The sequence below is a fragment of the Pelobates fuscus genome, chromosome 7 (assembly GCF_036172605.1).
Source record: "Pelobates fuscus isolate aPelFus1 chromosome 7, aPelFus1.pri, whole genome shotgun sequence".
NCBI lineage: Eukaryota > Metazoa > Chordata > Amphibia > Anura > Pelobatidae > Pelobates > Pelobates fuscus.
The window spans coordinates 145,727,421-145,743,829 of record NC_086323.1 but is presented as its reverse complement, the minus strand read 5'-3'; the positions used below and the strand labels follow the sequence as shown (position 1 = coordinate 145,743,829).

The window sequence follows — 16,409 nt, the reverse complement described above, 5'->3', positions numbered from 1 at the left end:
ATCCCGCCGACCTTACTCCCCGGCGGTGTTTTTCTCACCTTCTCGGTTCCGCCGCGGGCGCGTTCTGCGCATGCGCGGACACTCGCGGCGGCCATTTTCTTGGTTTCCCGTCGCCGATAGTGCCGGCGGCCATTTTAAGCCTCATTACTCGGCGTGTTTTTGCTCCGAGGAGGCTGCTTGACCCCGCTCCTGCTCTTACCGGGTATTTTTTTCTCTCCTGCTCTGTCCTTTGTGCGTGGGTTAAGCAATCCAGCACCTCTGTCCTTTAGCCTTACATTACCTACTAATTTGTTATCATGCAGTCTGCCTGTGGTGATTTGAATCCCCACCCTGTCCCACTTCAGGGTACCACAGCATCTGATTCCCAGGCCGACTCTAACCTTATAGGTTCTGAGGAATTCCAATCCCTCTTGGACACCACTATGTCCACCTCCATTAACAAGGCCATTTCCTCGGCCATGGGAGCTATGTCATCCAGTATCTCCCTATCCATCTCTCAGGCCCTTAGGCAGGCCCTTCCCACCCAGTCTGGCACAGGGCCCTCTCCCAACTCCCCTGAAGGGACTAGCCCAGGGCGCAAGGCGCCTGCCAAACGCAAACACACCGCTGACCCTCCCCACACCCAGGTAAAGCCTGGTTTGAATGACACGCCTCAGGCTGTCGATGATGGCGCGCAACAACCGCGCAGTAGAGCTACCGGCCGGGCTACGGCGGCCAGGGAATGGAAACGGGCACGTGCCCATGATTTATTGTCCGATTCGGACGAGGATGGGGACGAGGAGTCAGACAACCAATTCTCAGATCCCTACGGGGACGAGGTTTCAGGGGACGATGACCTGCCAGGGTCACAATTCCCGTCCAGGCAAACCAAGGCCAAAACCCCTTCAGGGGCCCATGATGCAGAGCTAACCTCTGACGAAAAGGATGCCCTGGCTTTTGACCCAGACAACCTCAGGCACCCTCGCTCTGCGGAATGGGAGCCTGCGACCCATATAGCCCGATACCTGGCCCTTAGGGTACGGAAATCCCTCTCACAGGAGGGTCGGAACAAGCTGAGGGCGGAATGCCCACGCCCGATCATACCCGATGCGGTAGCCAAGACCCCTGAGGTAGACCCCCAGATTGTGCAGTTTCTGGGCAAGTCGGGTTGGAAACCCAAAAAAGGCCTGGACTACTCCATGCGGAACTGCCAGGATAAGTTCCTTGACACCCTGGGCCCGGTCACCAAATTGTATGAGCTGCTGGAGACGGCTCAGTCGACTGGGGCTCCAGTTGACTTTGAGGTGGCGTTCGGCTGGCTCCAGCGCCTAATTTGCATGATTGGCAACGCCAATACGGCCATGTCAACAGAGCGCAGGAAAGCCATCCTGCTCAAGATTGAGCCCAAGCTCGCAAGCATGGCTTCTAATGAGCCCGGTGCCTCCGCAAACGGCCTTCTATTTGGAGAATCCTTTGTAAAGGACCTAGGGTCTTACGTAAAGACATTCACGGCCTTGGACAAGGCCCAATCCTCCATTAAGAGGGTATTTAGCCCAAAGGTTTTTGGCGGGGCCGGTAGAGGTAGGAGCCGTCTACCCGGCCGCAACCCCCGGGGTTTCTCAAGACCGGGCAGAGGCTCCTTCAACCAACAGAGACCGACCCAGGAACGGTCCTTCACCCCATTCTTCCCCTCGCGAGGACGGGCTTGGCATACCCGCGGCAGTCGAGGAGCACCCACGGGAAAACGCCCTTATGGTGAGTACCATGTTTCCCCTTTCTTCCCATATACAGGTAGGGGGCAGACTGACCCGGTTCACCCGGGCATGGTCACTTATCACGTCAGACAGTTGGGTGTTACAGACAATAAAGGGCTACCAACTAGAACTAACCGCTCCCCCCATTCAGTCCTCTCCCCCAAGGGCGATTCACATGCCATCTGCACACTTAGATCTCATCTCTACGGAGATCAGGGAATTACAGGCCAAGAAGGCCATAGAAGAGGTCCCTCTAGACACACCGGGTTTCGTAAGCAACCTTTTTCTAGTGCCCAAAAAAGGAGGCGGGGTACGCCCGGTTATCAACCTACGGCCCCTGAATGCCTTCATACAATACAGGCACTTCAAGATGGAGGGCATTCACTGCCTCAGAGACCTACTCCTACCCGGAGACTGGATGGTCAAATTAGATTTGCAAGATGCTTACCTAACGATCCCGGTAGCCTCAATTCACAGGAACCTACTCCAGTTCTGCTGGGAAGGCAAGAAGTGGCATTTCACATGCCTACCTTTCGGCCTGTCCTCCGCCCCGTGGTGTTTCACGAAAGTCCTAAAACCAGTGGTGGCCTTCCTCCGATTACACGGAGTCCGCCTTATCATTTACCTAGACGACATCCTAATACTCTCCGGGACTCGATCCCTCTTACTAGAACACTTAGGGTGGGCCCTACACCTCATACAGAACCTAGGCTTCCTTGTAAATTGGAAGAAATCGGTTCTGATCCCCTCTCAACAAATGGAATTCCTCGGATTCCGTATCGACTCCGTACTACAGGTTCTCTGCCTCCCAGCAGAGAAGATGTCCAACATCAAGAGGGAAATAAAGAAACTTATGCAACGGCCGGACATATCCCTACGCCAACTGGCACGGGTCATCGGCCTGTTGGCAGCCTCTATACAGGCGATTTTCCCAGGCCCGCTACACTACAGAGCCTTACAACGGCTGAAAGCGGCCTGCCTGAGAAGTGGCCACTCGTACGAATCTCACATTTCCCTGGACACAGAGTCGAGGGAGGAACTGAACTGGTGGCTAACCCACATGGAGGCTTGGAACGGCCGAGCGATCTTCGGGTCCACTCCAGACCTGGTGATCGAATCGGACGCCAGCTTACATGGTTGGGGCGCGCGCTGCGGCAATATATCCACAGGAGGCAGGTGGTCCACGGAGGAGTCCTTCTTACACATAAACTCTCTGGAACTGCTGGCGGCCTCGTTCGCCATTCGCAGTCTGTCTCCCAGAGGCATCTCATGCTCGATCCTCCTCAAGCTGGACAATGTCTCAGCCGTAAGATACATAAACCATCTAGGGGGAACCAGGTCTCGCATCCTAGCGGTTTTGGCCAGAGACTTCTGGAACTACTGCTTACAAAACAGCGTGTCCGTTACCGCGGAACACATCCCGGGCCTAGACAACTACACCGCGGACTGGAACTCCCGCTACCTGAGGGACTCGGGAGATTGGAAACTGCTACCGACATTATTCCGCAGAATCTCGTCCCTGTGGGGACCTTTGAGCATGGATCTGTTCGCATCCAGACTCAACACACAACTACCGAAGTTCTGCAGCTGGAGACCAGACCCGGAGGCCGTAGCGACAGACGCTTTCCTCCAAGATTGGTCCGAGGGCAGGGCTTACGCCTTCCCACCGTTCAACCTGATAGCTCGTTGTCTGGCGCACCTCCGGCGCTTCAAGAGCTCATTGGTACTGATAACCCCGTGCTGGAGATCTCAACCTTGGTTCCCACATCTGCTGGAGATGGCGATAGACCACCCACGGCTACTGCCGGACCATCCATCGCTATTGACCAACCCAGATGGGGAAAACCACCCCCTGGTGGAACAGGGCCTTCTCCGCCTCATGGCGTGGCTCCTTTCCGGGGACCCTGGGAGATCACGGAGGTTTCGAACACGACTGTGCGGCTCCTGGCAAACGCATGGGCACCTGGTACACGACAAGCCTATGCTGCAGCATGGAGACAGTGGGCCAATTGGTGCTTGGGACGATCATTGGATCCGATATCAGCCCCTGTGAAATCGGTACTAGATTTCCTTACGCATCTGTTCGAATCAGGCAAAGCCTTCCGCACGGTCAATGTTTTCCGCTCGGCCATCTCAGCCGGGCACGACCAGGTGGACGGCCTCCCACTGGGGCAGAATCCTCTAGTTTGTCGTTTGCTTAAGGGAGTCCGTTTCTCACGTCCCCCCACGTCCAGATACGGGTCCTTCTGGGACGTCAACTGTGTGTTCAGACTCATAGATGGCTGGCCCACTAACGTGGATCTTTCACTTAAACAATTGTCGGCAAAACTACTGATGCTGCTCTGCCTTCTATCCTGCAAACGGGTATCAGATGTGAGAGCCTTGGACTGGCGAGCACGTTCATTCACCCCGGAGGGGGTGTCGTTCGATATTTCACGAAGAACGAAGTCGGCCACCAAACAGGTCTGCTATCCACGGATACCGTGTTTACCTAACTTATGCCCAATAGCGTGCCTAAAAGAATACGAGTCTCGCACCTCTACACTGCGCCCGTCCAATGACGGGCCTCTGTTCATCTCCCTGAAGAAACCCCATCTGCCGGTATCCACGCCGACGCTGGCACGATGGATTAAATGGATATTAGCTACGGCCGGAATAGACGTCTCTGTTTTCTCATCACACTCTGTTAGAGGCGCCATGGCCTCTAAAGCATCGGCGGCCGGATGCCGCTTGGAAGACATTCTGAAGGCTGCAGATTGGTCTACGGAATCCACATTCAGGAACTTTTACTTTAGACCGATACAACATTTTTCAGATAAAGTCATTGCTCAGCTTTAAACAAGCATAATAGGAGCCTCCGTGTCTTTAATAAAATTCCTAGATTTTACTAGTAGCATGACGTAAAGTCATGATTTTATTAATGACACGGAGGCGAGTATTATTCCCTCCCTCCCTCCCTGGGTTGGAGGTGGTGATATGTTTTCTGTTACATCCTGTTTTTCTGGACTGACTCACGACTTACTTCTTTAGGACGGGTCTTCTTGGCCCATATTCTATTTAATTATGCTGTATAGATTTGACGTTCTCTGTCGTTTGGCTTAGTTTACATTAGCTTTAATTGATCATGATCATCACACATTTTATGTTATGTTTAGTTAATATGACATTTATTCCTTTTCAGAAGTCAAGATTGCTATATATAATGGAAAATATTACACCCAGTTGCAAGTTGAGATTTTACCATATTTCTCCCCTCTCTCTTTTTTAGCATGATTCCAAATACTTATGGAACTAACAGGAGCTTCGCAGTTGACTCCGCATTTCCAGGAAGATATGTTCAGCTTCCCGAGTTTACAGTTCAAATTCAAGTTCTGGTTCGGTTTACGGGTCTTCGGATCGCGACGAAAGAGGAAGAGGAAGAGAGTGCTACACCTTATATACTGAAAGGGGGAGGTTCCCCAATGTAGCACTGTGGAATATGTTGAATATGTATATATGTTAATGATATGTTTTTTCTCTTTTCACTCATTTCTCTCTTCGCTGCTGAGGGAAAATAAAAGAAAGAGAAGCATAATACTCGCCTCCGTGTCATTAATAAAATCATGACTTTACGTCATGCTACTAGTAAAATCTAGGAATTTTAAAGGAAGCCCAAACAGCTATGTCCTACCACTTGTCATAGTCATAATGAAAATCATTGTTTGTTTTTTTATTTTTTTTATAACTTTTAGTAACTCAGAGATCAACGACAATGTGAATAAAAATGGCTTCACCTGGCTGAAAATTGTGGGGTTAACAGTCCCCAGTATTTTGAAGGCAGGTCATTATCCTAACTCTAGCCCTAGCAGTGTCTATTTAAAACGGTGTGGTATTGTTTCTGAATTCTTTTAAATAGAGTAACATTTCCCTGTCACCCAAACGATGCTTGACTTAAAAACACACCATTTCTTTCTTTTAAATACATGCTACGCAAGCTTTCTATTACTGAATATTACGTTAAGAAGTTGTTTGTTTATTTTACTTTATAGTATGTATATACATTAATTTTTTTTTCAGCAATTTGAGCTACAGTAGTTCTTCAGTGTGATTGGCTAGGCTGGCTAGGCTTCTCACCCACCGTGCATCAATGAACCTTGGGTGCCCATGACCCTGATGCCAGTTTATCGGTTGTCCTTCCTTGCATCAAGTGTCAAAGGTACTAACCACTGCATATCAGGAAAACACTTAACGAAACTTTACGGTTGGAGATGCTCTGACCCAGTCATCTAGCCATCACTACTTGGCCCTTTTCAAAGTCGCTCAGATCATAACATTTGCCCATTTTTCCACACATGAAATCCATGCACTGACTGTTCACTTGTTGCCCAATATATCCTACCCTTTGACAGGTGCCATTGTAACAATTTGATCAATGTGGTTTTAATGTTGTGGTTGATCAGTATATATGTAAATATATATTTGTTTAGCATTGTTTTTTTTTTTTTTTTCAATAAGCACTTTGAAATGTCCAATCAGACATTAATCCTCTGGAGAAAGCAGGTATTACTTTAAAAACGTATCACATAATAGTCAGAACTGTTACCTATCTCTGGCAGTTTTGTTTTCCAGATGTTTTTACCTCCATATACTTGCCCATGGCTAAGAATACAAAAGAGAGATCTCTGTAATATGCTGTGTGACACCTACTGTCAGTGAGATTTTCTCATTCGTGTCCATACAACCATAGCGATGACATGCCCACATCATCCTCTGCAGTCAGATTGATAGGGGACATTTGTGGATAAGAGTTTACTAGTAATTATGCAATTTCATTACTTCCTTTGGTTTTTTAACACAAGGCAGTGGTTGTCACTCTAACACAGAAACTCTTTTCCCTGTTGTTTTATTTAATATTCATTGTTAACACAGCCAATTATATATGTGGATATGAGTGTAAAAATGAGAAATAGCATGGGCAAATCCTCACATTTTACCTACAGATGCACGTGTGATATTGATAAGAAAACGTGGCATCAAATTAAAAAAAGAGTTATAGGTTATAGGAACACATTAATGTTTAAAAATAAATATAATATGTTTAATGTTAAGAGATTCCTTTCTAAGTTTCAATTACTGGGACCCTCCCTTGTTTTAAAAAAGTTTAAAATAGCCATAATCTAGTGACAGGACAGTAGTCTTGCTGAGCTGCTGCTCCTCCAGATGAAGAGCAATCACTGAGCTCTGTCAATAGAATGCTTCTCAAAGAGCAATCACTGAGCTCTGCCAATCCAATGCTTCTCAAAGAGCAATCACTGAGCTCTGCCAATAGAATGCTTCTTAAAGAGAAGCAAAGGAAATGTTCTATTTTATCAGATATACCAAAATAGGACGCAAGAGCATACAGTAAATGGACAGCAACTCAAATAGCTTCAGTGGGTCCCCCCTTAGTTCTCAAGCAGGCTTAAACCCATCTTACGCCATTCCAGAGATCACTTAAACTATTTGCATTTAAGACTGATCCTACCCAAAAGGGTTATCCAGATCCAAAAATTAGTTATTCCACCCAAAATCGAAAAACAAAGGTCTTTGAAGTGCCCCACTAGCTGTCTGTGCATTAGGAAAAATATAAACATTGTCATTTCTCAAAATAAAACAATGTTGTGCATTGCTAGATAACTAGGACAGGAAAATTTCACCAGAACCACTGCATTCCTGATTTTGGTGTTCCAGAAGTCCCTTTAAAAGTGTGTGAATTTTTAGTAAAGAATTAGTTTTAATAGGTATAATAAATGAATAACTAATGTTAACAGGTTCAATTAAATCTGTGCCTTATATGTCATCTGGAGATGGAAAGATTTTTGTTTTAAAAAAAAATTATTAATTAAAAAAACACAATTATAACAGATCTGCTATAACACATGAAACATTTGCGAATTGCTAGATTTAATGAGAAACTTAACCTCCTTTGCAAGTCCTGTATTGTTCTTTTAAAGTACTAAAACCAAGTAAATTCCAAACCAGCAAGACAATTTGCAATTGGAACGTAAAAAAAAGGACTTGTGCTTTGTGTCCTAGAATGAACTCTAATAAAAAGCCTGATTGTTTAACAGACCAGTCTGCGCAACATGCAGCTACCTGCAGATTATATCCGCATCACAACGCCATTTGTCATCGCTTCCCAGACATGTCCTACCTGTCAGAGAGCCCCTCCAGCATTAAAAGGGATTAATGGATTTTCACTTCTTGGCTTTGCCACCAAAATACCATTCAAATTAAGCTACAGCGGGCTATCTCAACATTAAATCTAGGATGAAGTTTAACAGCTTCACTGGCCTTCAGCACTCGTCCTGTCAATCATATGAAGATTTCTTTTCCTCTTGAAACACGTCTTACTTCAAGCAAGAAACCCCCATGGATTTCTGCGTGGTGGGATCCTCAATTCAATTATTCAGCCCAGCTGTCCACCAGTGCTTTGGGAGTTTTGTACAAGCTATCTAGCGCTTCCTACATTGTGCGGGTTAATAGACACATGAGATATTGGTTTGTGTACCAGCTAATAAGAATACAAATTGTCGTATAGCGCTGTTTGCCGCGGCAGCAGGGAGAAGACGGGGCTGGATTTCACGCTGCTATAAACAAAGGATCGTTGGTAAAACGATTTTGTTTTGTTTTTTTTGTTGTTGTTTTTTACATACACTTTAATTTTTTTTTTAAAAGCATATATTTCTATTTACTAAGTTTCACGTGCTTCTGAGTTGGCTGTCAAAATTAGATTTTGTCAACAATGGTTTTCAGGTACAACCTTATGCTAACATTAGGTGCAGATCACAGTGAGCGTTTCTTCGTAGTTATGGCAATTCTCAGGGACTTGGAGCACTGGTTGCAGTGCTCTGTGTCAATCACTGAGTGCCAGACCAGAAAAATAACTCACTGTGATCTACACCTTCCTGGGATTGTGGTACGTCCACACTGGACCATCAGGGCGTTTAACAGCCACCTGATCGTGGTAAGCAGGAGGGGGCAAAAAACCTTGCTTCTGAGAGGCCCGCCCACCCAACACTCAGCCAACTTCCCAACACCATACTTAACTAACTCACACTCACACACAACACCCAGCCAGCCAATCTCCCACACACAACACTTACCCAACTTTCACTGGCTTACACAACACCAAGTAATGCACCCACACACAACACTCAGCTAACCACCTCACACTACACTTACCCTTCTCAAACACACTCAGTTGACAACACTCAGTCAACCCCCACATACAACACTCAGCCATCCCACGATACTACACTTAGCCACCACACACACAAAACACACACACAGAATCCATAAAAACACTGTTTTCGGCGGAGCCTGAACGCCGAGCAAGCTGGACGCAGCAAGCCGGAGCTCCTGGCTAACGGGCTAAAATAACGGCTTAAATAAGGCGAAAACGACGGATACCTAAGCCCAATACCCACTTCAGGACGGGGGATCCCAGACAAACAGATCAACACCAAACTCGGGTGTACCTCTTCTTGAGTACCTGGGAACCCTGCTGCGGCCTACCCGGAGCGGAGCTGAGCGGAGGCGGCCGATCCGCTCGCACTCTGGTAACGGAGCCTGTAGCACTCCTACCCCCCCCCCCTCTGGACCGGCGGGGGTCATCCCGGTCCCTCCCAAGCGACCTACAGACCTGATCCGCACATACCTACTGCACCGAGCCACGAGACCCAGATTGGGGATCCAAAATGGTGGGGCCTTCCCTCTTGAAACCGCATGGCGAGGGCTCTAAGCGAGAGACAAAGCAAAACAAATCAAGCCCAGCCAAAGAGGCGGCTCAGGAGCAACAGACTACCAAGCGACCACTCATTAAGCCACCAAAGCACACAATGGACTTTGTGATCCGGCTAAGCACCAATCTCTGGGCGAAATTCAAAACCCAGAGACAAAGCTACAAATTAGCGATGAGGGCAGTAAAGGCGTGGATACGCCCGGCCACCCGGCGCCATCTGCCAGATAACCCACCTTGTAACCCACGAGCAGCCTCTAGACGGAAGGAACTCAGCTCAGCAAGGCGGGAAACAGAACAGAGGCCCTCACACAGCACCACTAGCGACCTCAAGCCCCACAGCAGGACCCGACGATCCACCCGTCCAACCTTCCGCCCAGCAGAGCAAACAGCACCGAATCAGCACAGAGGTAACCCTCACGACGCCGACCAGTCTCGCAGACTACACTCCTGGGATACAGGGGACCAGCTCTCAGCAGCACCTCCGGCAGACTCAAGGGCACTAGCCTCACCCGACCATTGGATGAACTGTCCTCGATGGCTTGTACGAGGTATTGGCTGAAGACCTCCCAACTCCCTCTGCGCCTCTCATGCTGCACGGTACACGGACTGACCTGAGACGAATCTCCAATGAACCTTACCAGGATCGATCCAGCCTGGGGTTAATATCTGATACCTAATAATCCAGACAGCGATGTTACTTTGCTAATTCTCCCTTGTGTTTTAGACCCCTCTGCACTGTTTAGTCCGGCATTTTAGTAGTTAATCCTTTACCAAGCATCGTTTTTTTTTAATTCTACAACAGTCATTCAAGTGTAGAAGAAAGTCACATTTCCATGACTCCATCAATGTTCAGTACTAACCTGATTGTGTAGCCACCATTGTATATATACTTAATCTGTGCTGCCTATAGCCTAGCCTAAACACTGAACAAGCCTTGTTACAGTACAACCATACCAAATGACCAACTGTACTAATATAAGCTCAAGTTAAACCGTTTTAGACAGCATTTATAGCCTGACTGATATTTCTATTTTATTTTGCTAAGCCTGTCTATGCTTCTTAACATTATAAAAATGTGCCTATATTATGAACGCCATGACATGTAATGCCGATGTTTGCCTATTATACTGGATGTCGCTGTTGTGGCGCATACCAGATATTTGTTTCATCTGTGCACACCCAAAATAAAGAATTTTAAAAAAAACAAAAAAAAAAACACTGTTTTCATCACACACATATTCAAAAGTATCATACACAGACTTAAAGAGATGAAGACTGATAGAAATGGTAGAGAAATGAGGGGTAAAAAAATTGAAATTTGTGAAACACAGATCCGTGCAGCCTGAGACAGATAAAAAGACATTAAGAAAAAGAGACTGGGAGAAAAAAAGAAAGAGACACGTGTATTCGGATTTGGATGAATCAAATTTGGAATCCTAATTTGGTATCCCAAATAATTAGGGCAATGCCATATAAGTTTACCAAATAAGGGGAGTTATTACTTCTTTGGTATCATCATATAGGAAATCCCACATAATGGTAACAAATTAGGGGAGCTATCTACTAAACAGTGCCCATTAGGGAATAATCTGAATTTTGTATGTTACCGAAAAAGTTCAGATTAATTTTGGTTCGTTCCGAACTGATAAGTAAAAAATTTTGCCAAAACAAATTTCGGAATTACCAAAACAAAACTGAAAACGAACTAGATTTTTTTCCCCCATGCACATTTCTAGAAATGGATGTGGAGGCAATGCTACATACATTGATATTTTAATGGAAAGGGTTTAGGAACATTATTTTGTACATGGACACAGGCAGCACAATGTTTTTGTCTAGGCCCATGCCATAGGCTCTGCATTATACACAATTCAAACTTATAGTATCTGGATCCATCTAGAGTTGGCCGTGCCAGTTTTCAGGAGAGACATATCCTAGCTTCGCTGAGCAGGCCTACAGGGAACACAAAGATGAGTTAAACTTTGAGTTTGCAACTTTAACATGATAAGGTATAACAAATTGACAAGAGTAGAAAGTGGTGGATATTAAGTAGCGTGTTTCTGTGCGGTAGGTTTTGAGTTCATTGCATAGGAAACGGAGCACTAAGAAAGGTATTTGGTCAGTTGTTCTGATTCATTATTTTTAAACGTATAGGGGATTCGAAGCAGATGTTGTGGTCAGGGTCTCTCCTGGCAGTTTCACTCCCTCTCAGTCTTTCTTTTTCCTGCCAAATAATTCTCAGTCTACGTTATGTGAACTGACAGTTTACATTGAAATCCCAGCCTCAAACCTCACAAGCGATCACTGTCAGCGGCACACCTGAGGTTTTAACAAGGACACTGAGGGCTTTTCCACCGAGGGCAATTGGATGCGAGTCAACGATGAATAAACAGAACGCCTTTATAACAAATCTTATTTTGAGAGCATGTGGTTTAATGCAAACACGTTTCATTAACAAATAATGGCGTGTATGGTGTGTTTGTCGTTTCTCAAAGAGCTGTGAACAAAGTATCTCCCTCTCACACTATACTGTCTAAATAAATGACAAACGATGATACTTATGTAACCATAGATTAACCAACATTATTATTATTATTATGATGATATTTATAGAGCGCCGTCAAATTCCGCAGCGCTTTATAATGGGTGGACAAACAGACATGTAGTTGTAACCAGACAAGTTGGACACACAGGAACAGAGGGGTTGAGGGCCCTGCTCAATGAGCTTACATGCTAGAGGGAGTGGGGTAAAATGACACAAAAAGGTAAGGATAGTATTAGACTAGTGACAGTTGCAAGAGAGGAATCAGTTGGGAGCTATTAACAGTTTAATTGATAAGCTTTTATGAAGAAGCGGGTTTTTAACGATTTTTTGAAGGAGTGGAGACTGGGTGAGCATCTAACGAAGGAGGGAAGCGAGTTCCACAGGAACGGTGCAGCCCTTGAGAAATCTTGAAGGCGAGCATCAGAGGTGGGAGTACGGACAGAAGATAGACGTAAGTCTTCAGCAGATAGTAAGGGCGTAGACGGGACATACTTGTGTATAAGGGAGGATAGATAGGTGAAAGCAGCATTATGTAGAGATTTGAAAGCAAGAACCAGAATTTTAAATTGAGCTCTATATTTTATAGGGGACTGACAGGGACTGACAGAAGGGTGAGGCATGGGAGGTGCGGGCGGACGGACAGGAAGATGAGCCTCGCTGCCGCATTCATTATGGACTGTAACGGCGCAAGTTGGGAGCACGTAAGACCACTGAGAAGCGGATTACAGTAGTCAAGGTGAGAAAGGACAGTGGAATGGACCAACACCTTAGTCGCATCTGGCGTTAAGTAGGGGCGGATGCGCGCAATGTTTTTGAGATGGAAATGACAGGATTTGGCGATAGATTGAACATGAGGCTTGAAGGAGAGTTCAGAGTCAAAGAGAACACCTAGGCAGCGAGCCTGCGTGGTGGAGCTGATGGTAGCACCATTGACTTGGAGGGAGACAGACACAGGAGTAACAACACTTGAGGGAGGAAAGACCAGAATTTCAGTTTTGGTCAAGTTTAGTTTAAGGAAGTGGGTAGCCATCCAGTTAGAAACAGCAGAGAGGCAGTCAGAGACACTAGTCAAGAGGGACGGGTAGAGATCAGGAGAGGACAGGTAGATTTGCGTGTCATCTGCATAGAAATGATATTGGAAGCCAAAGGAGCTAATGAGTTTACCAAGGGAACCAAGGGAGGCAGCATAGATGGAGAACAGTAGGGGAACAAGGACTGAACCTTGGGGGACACCAACAGAGAGGAGTTGGGGAGAAGAAGCAGAGCCAGAGAAAGAAACACTGAAAGAGCGCTGGGAGAGGTAGGAGGAGCACCAGAAGAGAGAAATATCTTGTAGACCGATATTGCTGAGGATGAGAAGAAGCTGTTGATGATCAACAGTGTCAAAAGCTGCAGACAGGTCAAGGAGAATTAGGATAGAGTAGTGACCACGAGATTTTGCAGCGAGTAGATCATTGGATACTTTGGTCAGTGCCGTTTCCACAGAGTGCTATCTTCTCCACAAATACTATATCTTTTCCACATATGCTATCTTCTCTCTCACCCAATAAACACTGGGTAGTCGTAACATTTTAGTAAAGTTTTCATGGTGTGAATTGCCATTTATTTATTATGTTTTATATTTTGATTTGTTATTTTTAATATAATGCATTCCAAATATCCCCCGTAGCCTAAGTTACTGTGTAAGGAGTTGTCTGTTAGTTCATGTTTATTTTGCTTATCTACTTGGCTTTGTGATTACTTTTACCTGATGGAGAATGGGCCATAGGGGACATTATTAATAGCGCCATTCATGTATTCCCGTTTAAACCATGTCGGCATTAACTATTGGGTAGGAATATAGATAACAAAACTCTCCAGACCAAGGTCACCAATCCACACACTAATCATTTTAGCTTCTGTAGGCTTATTTCTCAAGGTGTAGTTGTATTGAACAGCATTATGGGTATGGTCTATCTATTTGCCTTAAATATTCACTCGTATTTCTTGTAAAAAGTTCGTGTTGTGATGAAGAATGCTAAGATGTACGGTCTTATAGGGAACTACCAGATAAGCATAAAAGCAGACTTACAGGGTTATTCACTGAAAAATCGAATTCTCAGGATACGGTCATTCTGTAACATTCGTTCGGATGAGTTCGGAAAATCAGTGCTTTCTGCATCCGAACCAATGTATAGCGCCGGAGTCAGAGATTTATTAACCACCGCATGGTGGCCGATGATGAACCAAATGCAAAGTATATGTGAAGAACTATTTGCACTAGAAGCCAGCGGGCAAGGAGTGAAACACCCTCTGTTCTCTGTTTGAATTATTCAATAAAGTGTGTGTTGTTGGTATTTAAAATTTTAGCCCAGAATAGATGAACTGGAAACGTAGGTGACTTAAAGGGACACTATAGTCACCTGAACAACTTTAGCTTAATGAAGCAGTTTTGGTGTATAGAACATGCCCCTGCAGCCTCACTGCTCAATCCTCTGCCATTTAGGAGTTAAATCCCGTTGTTTATGAACCCTAGTCACACCTCCCTGCATGTGACTTGCACAGCCTTCTATAAACACTTCCTGTAAAGAGAGCCCTACTTAGGCTTTCTTTATTGCAAGTTCTGTTTAATTAAGATTTTCTTATCCCCTGCTATGTTAATAGCTTTCTAGACCCTGCAAGAGCCTCCTGTATGTGATTAAAGTTCAATTTAGAGATTAAGATACAATTATTTAAGGTAAATTACATCTGTTTGAAAGTGAAACCAGTTTTTCTTTTCATGCAGGCTCTGTCAATCATAGCCAGGGAAGGTGTGGCTAGGGCTGCATAAACAGAAACAAAGTGATTTAACTTCTAAATGACAGTGAATTGAGCAGTGAAATTGCAGGGGAATGATCTATACACTAAAACTGCGTTATTTAGCTAAAGTAATTTAGGTGACTATAGTGTTCCTTTAACATTTTTTTCCATTTCTGCTTTTTTGGTCTAAAATTAGAAATTCACCTTAAATTCATAATAATTCACACTTAAGTAATTAATCTTGATGGTGTTGATATGTAAGATGCCAGTCAGCATCAAATAACTGACTCTCAAACCTATCAAGTTTTTCGCGTCTTAAATCGGGAGAGGGATTGGTGGCAGGGACAAGACCAGATGTTGGGCACGGCAGTAATGCCAATAGTGTTGCTGGCAACGGGTCTGCCCATAAAGGAGCGTGTCATCCCAGCACAGATGCACACAAGGATGACCGGCTTCCCAATAGAATACCTGTACCTTATCCCAAGGGCAAAGAGAACATGGCTAAGCACACACCTTGCAGTTTGCCTCTGTTCCCCTGACACCCTGTGACACAGCTCCTCTATCAAGTGATCATGAGGACTGTGTGCTTACCCACCAACTTTGCCACCAGGTGGGGCAAAAGTGAAGCGCAAAAGGGGACAGGTCTGCCCGCAGAATCAGCCTGGTGTTAATGCACACCTGTCAATCACACAGACTAGACCATTAAGTGCAGACCATGAGGGAGTATTGTTTCAGTGAGATCTATTGCCCTGAGTACAGTGCGAGTGTGTCTAGCGATGGGCTCGTGCTAGGCTTTTTTTGGGACAGTTCATGGTGTCCCCAAAAGCAGGACACCAAGGAACAAAGTGGGGACGGGGGGACAGGACACTAAAATCTGGACTGTTGGGAGGCCTGCGTGTCACAATAAAATCATGTTACTTGACAAGCCTACTCCCATGTAAAGACAGCAACAGCCAAAATAATCTAGGAGCCACTTTATTTACAGCTTCTGATAGTATGAGGTTTATTAAATAAAAATTCTGCAACACTCTTGATAGGAGTTGGAGTCCATAGCAGCAGGCGAATATCTACATAAAACAGGAAGAGCTTGCAATTTACTATCCTGGGACACAAGTGCTCCAGCCTTCATTCCGTACTCACAGGTTGAGTATTTATTTTCCTTGTAAGGCAGCGAACATAGAAGATCGTCTTTCACATGTGGTTAGCAGTTCTCAATGTAGCGGTGGAAGGGAAGTAATGTGGTCTGTTCTTTCAGAAATACTGTAAGAAATATGTATTGATTTATTTCTGTAAACATGCCACGGCTCTCCTAACCACATCCCTTTTAACAAAGTGTGTGTAATCTCCAGTCCTACCTCCACTTCCCAACAGTTAAGTGTCACTTTTAGAGTGATTTCAACAGTATTATAAAGAAAACACTTGTCTTACAGTGATTTAAAAAAAAAAAAAAAAGATATAATTATTATGATATGGACTCCACAGCCGGCTCTCTATCTAGTCTGTCTCTGTATTAAGGAGCTGATTCATGTCCCCTTTGCAGATGAATAGTAGGTTCCAAATTAAAATTAAACCCAATCACGGAATAAAATAA

The 16,409-nt window shown here is 45.2% G+C and overlaps 1 protein-coding gene across 1 annotated transcript; it reads left to right on the top strand.

The window, feature by feature from the left end:
* The first annotated feature begins 1,178 nt into the window (after positions 1-1,178).
* On the top strand, positions 1,179-3,786 carry LOC134569235 (uncharacterized). The gene is made up of 3 exons (XM_063428152.1): positions 1,179-1,523; positions 1,771-2,655; positions 2,941-3,786. The coding sequence occupies exons 1-3, from the start codon at positions 1,179-1,181 to the stop codon at positions 3,784-3,786; spliced, it is 2,076 nt and encodes a 691-aa protein (XP_063284222.1).
* The last annotated feature ends 12,623 nt before the right edge of the window (positions 3,787-16,409 follow it).

Excerpts from the sequence above, each read along its gene's own strand:
- LOC134569235 (XM_063428152.1), top strand. The coding sequence starts at position 1,179 with ATGCGGAACTGCCAGGATAAGTTCCTTGACACCCTGGGCCCGGTCACC. Across the intron at positions 1,524-1,770 it reads CCCAATCCTCCATTAAGAGG|GTAGGGGGCAGACTGACCCG; the intron begins GTATTTAGCCCA and ends TCCCATATACAG. Across the intron at positions 2,656-2,940 it reads TGTTGGCAGCCTCTATACAG|AACTCTCTGGAACTGCTGGC; the intron begins GCGATTTTCCCA and ends TTCTTACACATA.